This window comes from Aspergillus novofumigatus, assembly GCF_002847465.1.
Source record: "Aspergillus novofumigatus IBT 16806 chromosome Unknown P174scaffold_3, whole genome shotgun sequence".
NCBI classification, from domain to species: domain Eukaryota; kingdom Fungi; phylum Ascomycota; class Eurotiomycetes; order Eurotiales; family Aspergillaceae; genus Aspergillus; species Aspergillus novofumigatus.
Genome location: NW_020194276.1, coordinates 3,774,837 through 3,790,969, shown reverse-complemented (window position 1 = coordinate 3,790,969; position 16,133 = coordinate 3,774,837). Strand labels below are relative to the sequence as shown.

Genomic DNA, 16,133 nt, shown 5'->3' with positions numbered 1-16,133 from the left:
GTAGTGGATCCGCGTCGGTCAGATCAACCGTGAACTGCTGTGGAGAATAAAGTGCATGGCCAAGTCAGATCGACACCATGGCCCCTTGGGCAGTTGTAAATTCCTAATTAAGTTATCCTCCTAGTACAATGCCTGATTGAAGAGGCATCTGACCTTAACAGGTAATCAGTCTTTCAATCATGAAGGTAAGGTGCATACTTTGTGCTCCGTATGAAATGAGTATATGCACCCACACTTTCTTTGCAGCTTGTAAAGAAATGATAGGTGAAAACTTGCTTCAGGAGTTCTGTGTCGATTCGAAACCTTTCGTCGGGTTGCTATTATTTTGATCGACACCAACATGTGGTCCAGGTCAAACCTGTCATTTTTTGAGGTTCATCAACTTCACTCATATATAGAGGCTCACTTCCGAATTATTTACTGCACAAGAAGTGATTCAAGGGGATGAAAGCCAGAAACCTAAAGTCAATACTCCGTACGGACTCGAGCGTACCTAATGTTGCGGCTGGACATTTATCCTCCCACATCAGATCTCAGTCCGGACTCCTGAGGTAGTTTCAGAACCTAAAATTGGAAATATCAAGCTTTCCTGCTAGCTTTCCAATTGCACGATCTAACGAGGTAGGCATCCATCATTTCTCTCATAATGATGTATGTGCAGTGAGATATCATCGTTGTCCCGGCTTACTGTTGTGGCCTAAAGTCGATACTGGAGTGTGCTCCGCCAACTGAGAAACACCGGCATGGCTGAGCAGCTGTGTGAGGATACCATTAATACTAGTAACTGTAACTCAAGGCTGGACTTGATCATCTATTTAGTATTGCTATTCTTATGGACTTATCCACAAAGGCGAACCTCTCACGCCCTTTCCCATTCTAGTATCACAAGCGCTCATATAGACGGTGTTCAACCACTGCCTGATAGGGGCTTATCTTGCAATGCAATGTACCACATACTCTATCTAGGACCTGGGCTGCGTCGCGCTAGCTGTCTCAAATAGCATTCTCAACCATAGCCTCGTACGAAGCAACAAGTCCTCAATAAACTAACTATTTCATGAAATTTCGCAAATGGTTGATTGATTGGTAAAAAATATCGATGACTCAGCATCATGTGACTTCGCGAAGGGCAGCGCGCGCTCAAATACGTGTCAGGCGTTGATGCGGAGCAGATAAGCCGGACATGTTCAGTTGCCCAGGCAGGCCGTAAGGTGATGTCAATCTAGAGAAGTTTGTGGACGAAAAACATGTCCCAGTCGCGCAGTATTACAGATTTCTTCAAGCGGCCAGCTTTTTCGCTGACAAAGCAAGAAATTCACTCCGTCAGTAACCCAAGCGAAGCTCTTACTGCGGCACCACTGTCTTCAGACTCTTCACCCCTCACCAAGCCCTCGTCGTCGTTCGTAACAATCGGTGACTCTCCACAAACCCCGGATGGACCAGCCTCGCAGCTGAAAGAGTCTTTACAATCATCGGTACAGGACACCTCTCCAAAGCCGACACCTCAGCAGAGTTTCCAAAGCAGTAACGGGACTGTTGTCGGCGACCCTTCTTCAGGACTAAGTTTCAACTCATCTCAGCGGATCGTCAAAGACGGGAAAGAAGTTGTTATTAGCTCCGATGGAGAGGATACAGACTCGATAGCTTCTTTTGAGCAACTAGAAGATCCTCTGTTGATGTTCATGAAACCCAACCCAACGGCCGCAAGCGAAACAAGAGAAGCCGAGAACAGTATTGGCGACTCAGAGATGGCGTCGCGTTCGCAAAGGCTCAAAGATACGAATAAGTCTTCGAATGCCAAGTCCTCGAAAGTCTCAGTCCCGCAATACAAATTCTCACTCGATGATCTTGTGACCCAAGCAGTCGATGATAACGAAACCGAGGCAACCATTGCAAGATTGAAAGCTGTGCGCGAGGATGAGAGTTCTTCAAAACCCGACACTCCTCCTATCAGGCACCTGAATGAAGGGATGTTGACATCGGCACTCGGTGATCAGGATGATGAGCTAGGATTACAACGTCTACTTGATGCCGTCAGAAGAACAGAGGCGCTCGAAATAGAGAAATTCTGGTCTTTTTTTAACTACGAGGCAAAAGCTCTTCCTGCCTTGGAATTCCCGCGAGAGTCAATAGCTCCGGGGACATATTTGGCGGTACTGCGAGGTTTGTAATTCATCTGGCTTCGGCTTCTGGTTCCGTTTCTAGTGGTTCTGACTAGAACATAGAACCAGAATCGAGAGAGCGAGCCTTCCACTCTGGCGCTCTTGAATTCACTCTATCCAGAGCATATCTTTCCGATGAGCTCATTTCATGGGTCTTCCATTCGGGTCAGTATTTATTTGCGGTGGTTTCGTCGGTATTGCTCACTATGTTCAAGTGCCCTGCGAGCCTCGGGAGAGCTTGAGGCATGCGTATTGTAGGCTTTTCAAGGTGTGTAGAGCCATCCGTTCATTTTTGCCAATCATGTATGACTTACTAGATGACCTTGTAGCATGCTACCGCTGAGCGCATAGAAACCCTGTTTCGACCAGCCGATATCAATCGGCTCTTTCAGCGACTGGGCGCCAGCCCCAAAGCGCTGGATATTTCTGAACCGGTTATCCCAGAACCAGCGCCCCAGAGTGAGATTCTCGGTGAATGTCTCCCATTGCTTAAAGTCTAACAACTCGCAGACAGTCAATCGCGAGAAACACCTCAGCATCTGGCGTGCTTGCTGTCTGTCTTGGAATTACTTCGCGGTGCCGCAGAACTGTACGTTGATTTTAGCTTGCTGCAACGGTCATGCTTACACTGCAATAGATTTGCCGACGATACCAGGGAACATCTACTGAATATTCTCTTTCGTCTCGCGCTTGACATTTCCGTTACAAGCAACGCTATTGTTTGCTCAGACTTAGAGAAGACTATTACGGCAGTTATGGAGAGCGTCCCCGAGGACACTGCTGATAGCTTGGTGAGATTCATGGCGCTTTGGGGCGTAGCAGCACCCACTAACTGAATTTCAAGTTGCACCGTGTCTGCATAACTGCCTACAACACCTTCAGAGACTCCATATTGCAGAGTCGCCTTCTGAAGCATATTTTACCTACCTCAAGTCGAATCGCAGCGCTGAGGTGCCGTCTCGCTCTAGCCTTTTTAACGAGCGACCCAGCTCGACTGGCTGAGGCCCCTGACGTGATGAGCGATCTGAAGATGATTATCAACCTTTTGAAGGATCGGCGATTTAACATTAACCTATATAAAGGAAAAGGCAATCCTGAGTATGACTATGGAGAACTCGGTGCGGTGACAGCACTCCTCAACATTGCTATTGACTCGGGATGGTCTGGACTGGCATTTCCAACAAGAGAGGCCGAGAAAGAGTTTAATGCCGATGTTGACAGGCTTGCTGATCGGGTCAAGAAGATCTTCGTGTCGATTCAAGACTCAGGCGCGTCTCATCTCAAGCGGACTTTGGCGAAGGAGGCCCTCGAAACTTTGCACTACCGCATTGTCTATTCTGTGAGGTCGAAACCGCCTCCGAAGAAAACGTTGTTTGGCCATTTCGGGGCTGAAGATGGACGCGCCAAAATTAATATGAAGCAATGGGTAGAACCGAGGAGTGCGGAAGACAAGAAAGATACTCAGATGCCTATTCGAAGTCATGAACATCCTTCTTGATCTTTCAACCTTTTTCGAGACGACCAATCCCTCATTTCAGACTCGAGTCAATCACCGATCTCCCTCATTCCTGTTCTCACCCGTGATGAGCTGTATCACAAGCCTTATCTTGTTCGAAAGGGTGGTTTCGGGGTCACACAAAACCATGCTGATGGGACTTCAGACCATTGCAACAGCTGCTGATATCGGCCTGATGAGTTGGTTTAGAAAGCAGAGTGGCGATACCGTCCAAATTGCACCCGGTGTCCTTACTGAGCTGTGGGGACGAACAGGGCTCTCAAGAACTTAGAATAACGACGTGATGATCTTTATGCAGCCTGGCTTTGCCATTGCACTTGTATCTATTGTATATAGAGCAGTATATATCATCGCCCATCCCTGCCGGGATAAAACAAGAGAAATAGAAGAAAGAGATTGTGTACAAAGCTATGCTGATTCCGAATAACAGAGTTCAAGAAAAAGATGATGGACCACAGGTTATACGGACAGAAACAGCGGGAAATAAAACGACAACAGTGCAGAATTTGTGAGCAAGAGAACCTCACCCTTCCTAATCATAAAACTTCCGGTTTGCGTTCTTTCCAAATAGTGTCTCTCTGACTGCAGGCAGAGCGTCAATCTCAAGCAAACGAAGGCGCTCCTCGAACGTGTTGTTGATCTCAATCTTGCCCTGACCACCAACAATGAATACACCGCCAGCACTAGAAATGACCAGTTAGAATGATAGATAATCACTAGAAGGGAGAAGGCCATAGAACATACGATCCTTCCGGCAATGGATCGGCCTCGTCCAACTCCGCCGCCGCTTCCTTGCCAACAGTGCTCTTGAACTCCTTCAACGCTTCTTCAATCGCCTTCTTGACAGCGCCGAAATCCTTCTTCCTTGCCCGAATGGATACCTTGTCCTCATTCAAAGCGTACAGGCCCTCGAGAATTAGCCCCTTGAGCACGTTCTGGTATTTCTTGGCATCCTTGGACGCAACGTTAGAGATCTTCTCGCGGGCTTGCTGGAACAGGTCATTGAGAAGCTCCTGGCGAGCGGAGAGGACACGGAGACGGGTACGGTTGGCGAGAGTGGAGCGGGTGATCTGTTGGGACATGGCAGCCTGCTTGAACTTCTTCTCGTAGAGCGAGTCGATCGCGGCGGTCTCCTGGCGGACAAGCTTGGACTTTTCGATTGCGAATTCTTCGTCGGCCTTGAGTTGGATTTCACGGGCCTTCTCCAGCGCTTCTTGCCGGATGAAGGCCGTCATCTTGCGGAGCTCGCCCGCAACCTGTTCGTAGACCGGATGAGCTCGGTGAACGTGCATCCATGATCGGTGCCAGTGCATACCTGATCATCGGAGAGAGCATGGCTTTGCGACATTTTGAAAGCTTTGTACCAAGGTTCTGGTATCAAGAACAAAGGAGGTTGAAGCGCCGGAATGTCCAACGGTGGGGAGTTGAGCTTTCTGATGCGGAGTTGCTTGCTGGATGGGCGACCAAGGAGCTAAGGTCAGCAATGCCGTTGATAAGGTCCCACAACGAACAAGCTGCATGCAAATTGGGATCAGACTGGACAAGAGATCATGCTTACCTTTCGGGAATGTTACGAAACGTCGGCAAGGGGAGATGTGACGCGATATCGATACTACTGCAGAAGGGCAGGTGGATGGAGAGGGTGTTGGCACTGGCACGAAGCGGATCTGCTGACGATCGGGTCACTTGTTCTGTCTTTGTCTTCCCGCCCAGGCCGCGCCGCATGAGGTCAGAACCTCGTCTCAGACCCAGTGTTGGCTCAATATTAATTTAAGCTTGTTCTCCAGGATACTGTTCTCGGTTCCTGCATCCGCTCAGAATTGGATATTATTTAACTATCATGGCGCCTTTATTTGGATAACTACTGGAAGCTCCTCTCTCATGCCCTGTTGTCCTCCTTCATCCCCCGCTTGGCGACCAATGCATCAGGATACCCGACCATGGGAAATCTTGGTGACCTGTCGCCCCAGGGTAGTGTCGCGGTATGATTCAAACTACCTACTCCCCATCGAAATGTCGCTCGATTCTTCTACTGACACCGGGATGCAAATAGGTCGGGGTAATAGTCGGCTTGATTTCAACCAGTCTCCAAGCCATCGGGTTGACACTACAACGCAAATCCCATATACTCGAGGACGAGAAACATCCCTATGACCTACGAAGACCACCATATAAGCGTCGAAGATGGCAGGTGCGCACATGGACTTTCTCTGGACGCTCGAATGACGGAAGATCTGATCCCCTTTTAGCTAGGAATGCTAATGTTCGTTGTTTCGAACATCGTGGGGAGTACCATCCAAATCACTACGCTTCCGCTTCCAGTGCTCTCAACTCTCCAAGCGGTTAGTGTCCTCTTTTCTTCTGCAGCAGACGGTAGAGATTTGCTAAGCCAAGCGATAGTCGGGCCTGGTTTTCAACACGATCTTCGCCACTTTAGTCCTCGGCGAAGCGTTCACCAGGTATTCCTTTATTGGTACGATTCTGGTCTGCATTGGTGCAGTCTTGATAGCTGTATTTGGCGCTATAGGGGAGCCGGCGCATAGTCTGGATCAACTGCTGGAGCTTCTTCAACGACGCAATTTCGTACTCTGGATGGTGGGGACAGCCGTCATTGTGCTGGTCATTCTGCTCGTCTCAAAATCGCTCAAGCTTCTCGCCTCTCCGCACCGCTCAAGGCATACCAGTATTCGACATACCTGTACTCCGCATATACCAATGTCCCCGAGCCGTGTAAGGCTGATTCGTGGTCTATGCTATGGCCTGATCAGCGGCATTTTGTCGGCTCACTCCTTACTTTTAGCGAAGTCAGCTGTCGAGCTTCTTGTCCGAACGATTGTGGATCGTGTGAATCAATTTAATCGATGGCAGTCATGGGTGATTCTCCTCGCAATGATCACCCTTGCACTGACGCAATTATACTTCTTACACCGTGGCTTGAAGTTGTGCAGCACGAGCATTCTGTATCCTTTCGTGTTCTGCATCTATAACATCATCGCTATCCTGGATGGTTTGATCTACTTCCGCCAACTGTCCCAGCTGGCGGGTTTCTACGCCGGCCTGATTGCTCTCGGGACGGTCGTTCTGCTAAGTGGAGTGCTTTGTCTCTCGTGGCGATTGGAGGTTATCGACAGCCATGCGTCTGTGACCGTTGTTGGCCCTTCTCAAACCGGATTGGGCCCCGGTATGGCTGTGCTTGAGGAGAACCCGCATTCTCCTCGTGAAGTTGGCGGGGAGGACGAAGAATTGCGCATCGGAGAGCGACAGCCTCTCTTGCAGGCATCCCACGCGCCGCACGGGTCCCCTCATCGACGGACACCCAGTTTACCTTTGGTTTCATCGATTCCTCAACAAACTCCCACTGCTGACGTTGACCCGGCGTCCATCTGGGCTGAGCTGGATGACTCAGACTACGAATACACCGGTACGGGTCCCCTCTGGCAACCCCGTCCTCGAAGCAGCACCGTGAGGGAAAATGTTATCCGTAGCCCTCGGCACTCAACAATTGGCGCAGTCGGCCAACACGCCTGGACAAACCGTAGAACCACCCGCTCAGTCTACGAAGGACACCACCAGCGAAGAACTTCAATCCCGGGCCCCGACAATCGACAATCTCTGCAAAAACGAAGCACCTACTTTGGCCCTTTCCCAGGTAACCATTCAAATCGCTCCATCGGCTACGGCACATCGGGTGAGAGCGACCGCGAACGTGGACACGAAGGATCGAATCACCTCATCTCATCAAGTAGCGCTCGCGAACCGCTCCAACTCTCCGCCACTCCATCCAGCGACGGCCCCTTGCAGGCTCGAGAAACGCCTTAGCCCAAGCCTGGAGAAGTAGCCTACGATATCTCTCGCGGTGGACGAGACACCGCCCACGCACTGGATCTGAGTCACACGATCCTCTACTTGACTCTTCGCATTCCCCTTCAACATGACGGCTGACAAGCCTATGCTGCTATTGCTCGTATGTTGTCTAGAGATTCCGACCATTTGATCTCATTTTGGCGATTTCTTGGCCGTGACTATTTCCTTTTGTACAATACCCCAATATATACTCAGCAGTGCTTTTAGTCTTGCTTGTTTAGCTTGATTCATAGGAGATATCAAGTCGAATTAGTCTGCATTGGCATCATGTGATAATCCTACCTATTTGGTAACAAAGCTGCCACTCTTTGAGCTTGGCTTGATCTGTCCATGTGGGTATAGTACCCACAGTAATAGCTGTATGAGGATCTACAGGATCCATGACAACCTATCGTCCACAGGGCAGGTGCTAATAATGATCAAAGCATAAGGTAATGCACTTACGGACTCTAGTGATTATACTTGGGCTGGGTGATGTGATTTGGAACTAGAGCATATTAATGAACATCGCGATAGACAAAGAGAAAGGCTTAGCTCCATTTTCTCCGTACCATACATGTCGTACTTCCTACTCGATGAAAACCATCCATCCATATCATATCATTTACTCAGTCAGAAAAAGTCAGTTCCGCGCCTTTCTCCAAAAACCCCGCTCTACTTTTGGGTCAAATTTGACCATGACCCAAAGTGAGTAGTCCAGCGACATTGGGACGAGGATGCGAAGGAAAAGCGCAGGACGCAGAGAGGGAAATCAAACGAAACGCAATAGAGAATTGATCAGAGCACACCAGACAGATTATAGCAGATGAAAGAAAATAAATAAATGAGTCCCCTTCGCCAACGAAAAATCAAAGATAAAGAATAAGAAAAAGCACCAGGAACACCGCCACCTCCAACGTCGTCTAGGAGATGATTAGGAGATGATGAACGGAAAGGAGAGTAATTGTTCTGGAGCGAGAGTGATGTGCTCGTATCCATTATAGTGCGAGATAGACCTTTTTTTTTCTTTCTTTTTCAATTCCCTCGGTTTGGATGTCGATATAGTGGTTTGTTACTCGCCGTGACAGGGGAGACCACAAAAGACAGATGTCGAAGAATAACTCTTGCGCATCAAGAATCGACGGGTATCAAATAGGGTAGGCAGAGCGGGGTTACAGATGCTGGATGCAACAATGAAGGCAAAATACGGACCATCGGACCGCCCTCAGATCATCCTAGGTATGCAAATAAGGACCCCATCTACGCAGTGGGTTGGTGCTGAGGGGGCATTCGATTGCCCACAGGCATGCCGGGGTACTGCCCACCAGCCTGTTGTTGCTGCTGCAAGCCCTGATAATAGGCCATCTGCTGCTGCTGTTCGTTCGTCATGTAGCCTGGGTGCATGCCCGCAGGACGGGGAATATTTGACTGTTGAGGGTTGACGTTGGCGTGGTTAACATCCTCAGGTGTCTCTGCTGGTACCTCCGGAGCTTCAACGCCATTTTCGTTGGTGGCGGGATCTGGAGCGTTGAGGCAAGCCTGGTGTGGAATTGGTTAATTATGCTGGTCCCAGACCGAAAGTGCTCTGGCAACTAACCTGGATGAGATTCTTGCCCTCGGCCTTCGTCACCAGTGGTTGAAGCTTGGGAGTGGTGAAAGTGTAGACGAGACCGGTCTCGGACACGACGAGCAACAATACTTGAGTACCTGTGAGGACGGAGAGCTCATAGGCCTGTTTTGCGATCGCATTGAATCGTCAGCAACTGTCCAATGTAGCTGATTATACGATAAATATCTGGAACAAGGGACTCAAACGTAGAACAATCAAGTTTAAACAAGAAAACAGGCGGATAGAAAATGCAAGACTCGAGAAACAGGCGACAACCGCGGGCAGGGAGACGCGAAAGTACGCACCTTCTTCATGATACCCGCCTTCCGCTTGGAGAAGGTGATGTGGCGACGCGACTTATCTTGAATGAACTTGATCTCAATCTTTCTGCGCTCGCGACCGGGCTTGTCATCATCATCATCATCGTCTTCTGCGCTCATTCTGGAGCGCTTGGGACCGCGGTTGTCAGCGGCGCCATTGCCGGCGGCCTGCTGCAGGTCGTCCTGGGTAGGAGAAGGGTTCTCCTCACCGACGGCGGTGATGTCGGCCATGATGGATCAAAAGTAGGTGATAAAAGGGTACAAAAAAGGATTAATCGAGTTGAGAAGCAAGTAATGGTAGAACCCTGGGGGTTGTGAACACGAATGCCCAAAGAGGAATGATGCTTTTGAGGGGGGAAGGATGACCAAATCGAGTAACGCGTTTGCTTCGCAGGGTTTGGGTTCAGGACGAGAAGGAAAGGAAATCGGGAGGAGAGTCGAAGAAGGCAAAGTGCGGTTGGGACAGGCAGGCGGTCAGTCACGTGAAAAGGTGGGTCTGGCAGTATCCACGAGTCAATACAGTACCGTTACAACGGAATCCTTAGGTACCTCGGCCGGCTGTATCAGCGTGCAGGCACAGGCCTGGCTAGGGAACCTCCTGAGTAGTCGATCACGGTCTCCAGCAGGAGGACCCATGATACATCTGTGTAGCCCGTGTTTTGGGTTTATAAACTCAGTAATAAGAGTAACTCCAATGAATTTATGGCTGAGAGCGAAGCATTCATGAGCGGATCCTTACAATAATACGCGGTGCAAACGTAACGAGCTAGTCGATTATACTTTGTCCAGACCCAGCGGTGGGAAAAGATGGACTTGGCAGAACTGGTGATTGGACGATCCCTTAGAAGGTTCGATTTGGAGGCCAACTCACAGTTCGCGCTGTATCGTAATATTACCACTTGCGACACTAGAGTGTGCCTTGTCACTAGGTACAGGATGCGGATTTCGACTCGATAGGGAAATGTCCAATTCCTTGCCTACTTTCGCTCGGCTATATTATCTTATTCTTCATTGTGGAGGCTACTACAGAGTGCCTAGAAACTAGGGAAGAAGTGTCTGACCAGAGTGTCTTTCATCGTCACGACCATAAGCACAAGACCTTGAGCACCACCGAGTCGGCTGCATTCCATCCCTCGAGTAAGCCAAACTTTGGCCCCCCATTCGCCCTTATCATACGCAGCAGGCTGTCTCCTCTGTATGTAAAGATAGAACCTCCGTAGTCCAGTACATTCGACGATCAACGCACCACAAGTGACAAGGTAGTCTCACTATTAGCAATAGTCCATGTAATAATCCAGCCATAGCGATCCTCTTACACCAAATCCAATAGTGCACGCTGTATCATACGGTCATGCATCTACCTTATGCCTCGTGCAATATAAGTACCTCGATTACGGTTACTGCAGTACCTTAAGGTAGTTTTGATTAGGCTCTAAGATAGCACGAGGATTGGCTGTTGGAGCTCAGCGGTAACAACTCCAGCCAGCTCCTCGGTGCGTCCTGCTTTAGGCTCTCGATACAGAGCACTTGAAAGATGGATTGTTAGTACGAGTGATGTATCAGATAGCAGTGACTGCTGCTTAAGTATGAAGCAATCCTCGGAATACTGCGAGTAACTTGTATGGAGAGGTAATGCAATGAAGATAGATTTATGTTCCTATGGACAGACGGTGTGGCGATAGCCAAATCTAATCTAACACTCAAGTCATGATATTCCTGCATAATGACAAATGTTCAACGCTAATCTCCAGAAGCAGCGACACCAGCTCAGCCTGAAATTCTATTTTTACAAGACACATATAAAGAAGAAAGCCTCTCGTAGGAGCGGGTGGGAGAAAGACTCGACCGGGATAAAATGTCAGATCAAGGGTGAAAGTCCCCCAGAACAGGCAGATGGAAAGCCAGAACCGGTCAAGGACCTCGAACGGAAAATGCTCTTCGCTGAAAAACCACTTGATTCCGATCTTGAGTGCGCCATTCTTGGCTCCGTCAACAACACAACGCCGGACCAATCAACAATGGAAGAATAGGACGTGGAAAGTCGGCATTTGGGCAAGAACCCATTCTGGCACCATCATTTCGAATTTCTTTCCTGTTTCTGTTATGGGTTTTCCGTCCTGTGGCCAAACATGGTTCCCAAAGGAGGATATAAGCAAAGGAAAGAAAGAAACAAGGCAAAGTGGGAAAAAGACATGTGCAAGAATGGAAATGAAAATCTTCACAAAGCCCGAGGACCAGCCTCAGTATTAGTTGAGAGGTTCGTTCGATCAGTGTGGATGTTTTACTGCTGCTTTCTCACAGCGTAATCATGTACACCAGCACCACCGCCTCCCTTAGGTCCGAGCCAGACAATCTCAATGACACTGTGGCCCTCATCCTCTTCACGCACATACCATTGGTGCACGTTGTCACCAACGACATAAGCTTCCCTCAACAACCAGCGGTCTTTGGTGACACCTGCTTGATCTTTGAGACGGAGAGGACCCAAGCGACCCTCATAACCACGGGGGTCTTCCTCCCAAGTCTTCTCAGTGTGATCGAAGTTGATCGCATCATCGGGTGTGTTTTCGTCATAAGTGTACTTGACAAGAGAATAGCCGTTGGTCATGACCCAGAACGTGCGAACGGACTTGCCAGTGGAGTTGTTGACATACTCCTCCTGGTCGAAAACCCAGCGCCGAAGGACTGATTTACGACCTGCAGCAGCAGCAACTGTGGTCATCTTCACCACGTCCTTGGTATACCAGCTGTTCCAGTGGTGCAGAGACTCAATCTTCCGCCCAGACTCGTAAACACCATCGACTTCACCCTTCATGTCCATCTGGTAGAGCGAGGGCCAAAGAGTAAGAGGAGTTTCGCCGTATTTCTGAATGCACTGGCCGAGTTTCTGATCACCGGGCTGCTCACCCCACGACTGACACTCGTCGTAGTATTGCTCGAGGACATCAAGCAGCGGTTTAGAGACAAATACACCAGCACCTCCGAAGGCAATGTGTCCGAAGGTATCAACCTGCCAGCTGGCTTCGGACAAAGCACCAATATAATGCTTTTTGTTCACATCGAACAGCTTCAGTTCCTCGGCCACAGTGGGAAGGGATAACCAGAAGGTGTCATCATCGATAAAACTGACCCATGTGGTTTGAGGGCGCTTGGTTCGGATGTGCTCAGCAAATGCCTGGACAAGGCCGAAATAACGAGCGGTGAAGTCAAGTGGAGACTTGATCAAAGTCAGGTCCAAGCCACGGTTACGGAAGTAAGTCATTTGCTTGTCCAAATCGTCGTCCGACTCTGGAACAAGAACGATAATACCAGCCTTGGTGTTACCATAAGAGTAAAGAAGTGAAGGAAGAAGGCGATCCAGGCGGTCAGCAGTGGTAGCAAGACCGAACAGGAGCTTGTCCGTTTCATCAACCGCGTCGTCTGCAGCCACATCGACATCGATGATCGGGGGGCATGGCAATGAAGGATCCTTGTTATCCGGCGAAACAACCATGCCACGTTCCATAACAGTCATAGGTGGGAGGACAGGCACATTGATGTCTTCAAGAGAATTGAATTCCGCTCTGGGGCTCACAAAGCGAGGACGGAAGTAGGCACGAGTATAATTCTTGCGCGGAAGCCATTCGGTAAACGGCAAGGGAGGCATGATATTCGGATCGGCCTGGCAAGTCTTTGTAGAGTCAGGCGATGATGGTTGGAGCTGGATCTGAGGGGTCTGAGGTGTGGGCGCTACACGGTCGACCGGATGCTTGAACCGAAGGGCCGCATGATCGTAGCGTTGCATGCCCCAGAAGAACCCGATTATGGAGAAGAGCGCGATAAGAGGGAAAACGGTTTTGAGCCGAAAGACAGGCATCTTGGTGGAGTTATGAAGATCAAGCGACTTTTTCCACATTAAAGTAATTGCGAGGCTGCAGATTCACCGGATTGAAATATTATAAGGGTGCGGTCTATCCGTATTAAGAGCACATCAACGGAGAAGCGAATAGTCGTAAAGCGGATGCGTATCGCACTGCTGTCCAGAATTGAACAGGCTGGAGATGATTAGGTGGGGGTTCTTGCGTAAATGAGTGGAATTGGCAAGATCAGGAGAAATTCTCTCCGATATGCTCAAAAGACTGATAACGAGAGTCTGGCAGCGTCGAGACCTGCGACACGGTCACAAAAAGGAAAAAAGAGCGATAGGCGGATTGAGAGACGGTCCGGCGAGATTGTTCGTTTGAGATACGCCTCAGGAATGGGGTGTCGACACGATTGTAGAGAGGTCCAACAAAGGAGAACAAAGAAACAGCACAACTGGACTATGTGTCCAGGGCTAGAAAAGAGAATCAGGCGGATGGGGATGGAAGGTCGAGGATATGGTTGTTGTCAAGGCCTGGAGGAGAGAAGAAGGGAATAGGGGAAGAAGAGGGGAGAAAAGGGAAAAGTATGAGGGAAAGATGAAGACAGGAGACAGGCACAGGAACCGATCCAAGTGGGAATGCCGAAATACTGGACCACGGGTTGCGTTCGGGCCAAAGCTCCCACTTGGTAAATTAAATCTGTTTAAATCAAATTAAGCTCAACCGTCGTATTTTGCACTTTTCAAGGTGGATTAAACAGGAGGGTTGAAGAGGCAGAGATGATACTGATCGCTTTAAGATTTTGTACTGAGATCTGACAGTGAGCAGCAGGAAGAATTGGCCCGATCAAGAGATTGCAGGTTTGATGCAGAATCTCACCAGGATCCCGGGAGGAGGAAAAATAAGGTATCCAAGAGTCTCTTACACAGGCATGATTTTCATCCACATGAAAACAGTATATTATTTATGGTTGTTCACTGTTGACGCCTCCCGCAATTTCTTCTTTTCTATTTTCCGATTTCGCCATCTACCCAAGTAGCAAGTGCGTAGTAACAAGTTACGGTTGCAGATCACTGGACCGAAAAAGAAGAATGTCGCTCAGATGTGCGGACTATCTATCTCTGGAATACGTACTGCGGGATCTTCCCAACTCCGCCAAGTGGGTGGTTGGTATTTTTCACTTCCGGCCTTCAAGACCCTTGCAATCAAGCCGATTTGATGACAGTACTCCCTAGATGGTGACTGTTTGACACACCGTTGGTTGGACGATCCCGGCTTCTCAAGCATGTTTTACAGGAATTGCTCTACTGGAAGCAACACAAAGTGGTAGAAGAGAGATCAGATTTGATCTTGCCCCTGCTGATAACCTATATCTGAGAAAGCATCATACTTTTGTTGATTACTGTCCCAATGAGGAAAAGAAGTGGAAGGACTCAGAGACAGGTGATACAACTCCGTAAGCTGCTGGAATGTGAGATTCTCAGTACAGTAGCTACTCTTCACTCGGATCTGACTCGATGCCACTGATACCATGTTTTTGAAGAGAAGTGGACAGACTTATGACCTTACTACTATTATTTTCGCCCATGTTGACGTTGTTTTACTTTTGATACAACGCTGTTGTGGTCAACCCCGGGATGGTTTGACAGCCATATACTCCGTAGAGATATCCTAAATCTGTGGAATGTTGCAATGGATGTTTGCAGCCATTTTTGTCTCAATCCCATGACTGATGTCATAACTATCATTCTCTACTTCATTCCCTTGAAATAGACATGGATAGCATGGTAATTGTTGCAGCATTTGCATTACTGATTGACTTCTGATACAGACCATGTCAATTGTCAATACACATGAAACACTAAAGAGACTTTGCTGTTGGCTGTATTAATGTGAGTCGACTGCGAATTAGAAAGACCCTTCAGCGATCTGCGCCATTCCCGTGTCTCCAGCCACTCAGGGACTGCCATTAAAAGGGTTGCTGGGTCCGTAGCCCCACGGGCCGCGTGTCGTCTTCCACTGCCACCGTTATTTCTCGTATCAGACAGGTATCACTACTCTCAGGCTGTCACTGTCCAGGGAGTACTCCGGAGATAGACAGAAGTTTGAAACTAATATCTATATACGGAGCAAGCTGCGGAGCCCTGACCCTGTTGCACAACGATAGATAGATATGGGCACGCCATAATCCTAGGTACTCCGTAACGGCCGATGATCCGAAGACTCATAATAACGATGTGCCCAATACACTCGTCATCAACTGACGATGTTGCTTTAAAAGCTGCCGCCGGACTATGATCCCGAACATACTCCATAGCAAGTGCGCCTTGATATTCCGTACTTATGACCCGGTCAACTGCATAATATTATCCTCAGCAGACAGCTATGGAGTAACGCTACCTTATTACTAGTCTTCTCGTCTGAAGGTGAATACTGGATAATTTCCTGTTATTCGCATGTCCTCAGTGGCAACGAAGAGAAACGGCAAATCTGAGCCCTGTGACTGGACAACTATGAGGGGACTTGAATCCTTCTCGCAGTATCTGTGGGCCGTCACAATGTGGGTCGGGATCGGCCTGCTTGACCCCATGAGTGTGTTCGTTGCAATCCAATAATATACTTCAAACGATGCGCACTCGCACACAGCTGGGAGACGCGTGTACAAAATACGGGTGTACATCCAGCAACAGAATCCATGGAAGGGTACGACGACGACGATTTTGAGAAGATAACACCTGCTTACGGACTCAAGCCACGACTATCATCTGCCATGTCATCGCCTGGTCAATAATATATTACAAGGTACCGCCTCGTCTCGTAATTGTATCGAGTCTGCAATAC

At 48.9% G+C, this 16,133-nt stretch overlaps 6 protein-coding genes across 6 annotated transcripts; 2 read left to right on the top strand and 4 right to left on the bottom strand.

Annotated features, from left to right (window-relative positions):
• Positions 1–1,247: 1,247 nt before the first annotated feature.
• P174DRAFT_405386 (uncharacterized protein) lies at positions 1,248–3,369 on the top strand (the record flags this gene model as incomplete). The annotated part of the gene is made up of 7 exons (XM_024824067.1): positions 1,248–2,163; positions 2,226–2,327; positions 2,378–2,430; positions 2,492–2,621; positions 2,673–2,751; positions 2,800–2,953; positions 3,045–3,369. 7 exons carry the CDS (start codon positions 1,248–1,250, stop codon positions 3,162–3,164), a joined length of 1,554 nt encoding a protein of 517 aa, XP_024684733.1. The 3' UTR covers positions 3,165–3,369.
• Positions 3,370–3,961: 592 nt separating this feature from the next.
• P174DRAFT_440732 (H(+)-transporting V1 sector ATPase subunit E) lies at positions 3,962–4,944 on the bottom strand. Its single transcript, XM_024827125.1, has 2 exons — positions 4,423–4,944; positions 3,962–4,361 (listed from the first exon to the last, which is right to left on the bottom strand). The coding sequence occupies exons 1-2, from the start codon at positions 4,911–4,913 to the stop codon at positions 4,211–4,213; spliced, it is 642 nt and encodes a 213-aa protein (XP_024684732.1). The 5' UTR covers positions 4,914–4,944; the 3' UTR covers positions 3,962–4,210.
• Positions 4,945–5,277: 333 nt separating this feature from the next.
• On the top strand, positions 5,278–7,809 carry P174DRAFT_511755 (DUF803 domain protein). The gene is made up of 7 exons (XM_024831814.1): positions 5,278–5,406; positions 5,466–5,660; positions 5,732–5,869; positions 5,928–6,020; positions 6,079–6,353; positions 6,405–7,420; positions 7,480–7,809. Exons 2-7 carry the CDS (start codon positions 5,619–5,621, stop codon positions 7,611–7,613), a joined length of 1,698 nt encoding a protein of 565 aa, XP_024684731.1. The 5' UTR covers positions 5,278–5,406; positions 5,466–5,618; the 3' UTR covers positions 7,614–7,809.
• Positions 7,810–8,278: 469 nt separating this feature from the next.
• On the bottom strand, positions 8,279–8,650 carry P174DRAFT_153476 (uncharacterized protein). Its single transcript, XM_024821172.1, has one exon. The coding sequence runs from the start codon at positions 8,518–8,520 to the stop codon at positions 8,320–8,322; it is 201 nt and encodes a 66-aa protein (XP_024684730.1). The 5' UTR covers positions 8,521–8,650; the 3' UTR covers positions 8,279–8,319.
• On the bottom strand, positions 8,651–9,804 carry P174DRAFT_153475 (MADS-box domain-containing protein). Its single transcript, XM_024821171.1, has 3 exons — positions 9,436–9,804; positions 9,119–9,253; positions 8,651–9,060 (listed from the first exon to the last, which is right to left on the bottom strand). Exons 1-3 carry the CDS (start codon positions 9,679–9,681, stop codon positions 8,782–8,784), a joined length of 660 nt encoding a protein of 219 aa, XP_024684729.1. The 5' UTR covers positions 9,682–9,804; the 3' UTR covers positions 8,651–8,781.
• A 1,927-nt stretch (positions 9,805–11,731) lies between these two features.
• Positions 11,732–13,345, bottom strand: gfsA (glycosyltransferase family 31 protein; the record flags this gene model as incomplete). The annotated part of the gene is made up of 1 exon (XM_024822191.1): positions 11,732–13,345. One exon carries the CDS (start codon positions 13,343–13,345, stop codon positions 11,732–11,734), a length of 1,614 nt encoding a protein of 537 aa, XP_024684728.1.
• Positions 13,346–16,133: the final 2,788 nt, after the last annotated feature.

What these genes read in the sequence shown, in the direction of transcription:
- P174DRAFT_440732 (XM_024827125.1), bottom strand. Translation starts at nt 4,913, where the DNA reads ATGACGGCCTTCATCCGGCAAGAAGCGCTGGAGAAGGCCCGTGAAATC. An exon ending in GATCCATTGCCGGAAGGATC is followed by an intron (nt 4,362 to 4,422) that starts GTATGTTCTATG and finishes GGTCATTTCTAG; the next exon opens with TGCTGGCGGTGTATTCATTG.
- P174DRAFT_511755 (XM_024831814.1), top strand. Translation starts at nt 5,619, where the DNA reads ATGGGAAATCTTGGTGACCTGTCGCCCCAGGGTAGTGTCGCG. An exon ending in ATAAGCGTCGAAGATGGCAG is followed by an intron (nt 5,870 to 5,927) that starts GTGCGCACATGG and finishes ATCCCCTTTTAG; the next exon opens with CTAGGAATGCTAATGTTCGT. An exon ending in TGCTCTCAACTCTCCAAGCG is followed by an intron (nt 6,021 to 6,078) that starts GTTAGTGTCCTC and finishes GCCAAGCGATAG; the next exon opens with TCGGGCCTGGTTTTCAACAC.
- P174DRAFT_153476 (XM_024821172.1), bottom strand. Translation starts at nt 8,520, where the DNA reads ATGGATACGAGCACATCACTCTCGCTCCAGAACAATTACTCTCCTTTC.
- P174DRAFT_153475 (XM_024821171.1), bottom strand. Translation starts at nt 9,681, where the DNA reads ATGGCCGACATCACCGCCGTCGGTGAGGAGAACCCTTCTCCTACCCAG. An exon ending in AGGCGGGTATCATGAAGAAG is followed by an intron (nt 9,254 to 9,435) that starts GTGCGTACTTTC and finishes ATCGCAAAACAG; the next exon opens with GCCTATGAGCTCTCCGTCCT. An exon ending in AGGGCAAGAATCTCATCCAG is followed by an intron (nt 9,061 to 9,118) that starts GTTAGTTGCCAG and finishes ATTCCACACCAG; the next exon opens with GCTTGCCTCAACGCTCCAGA.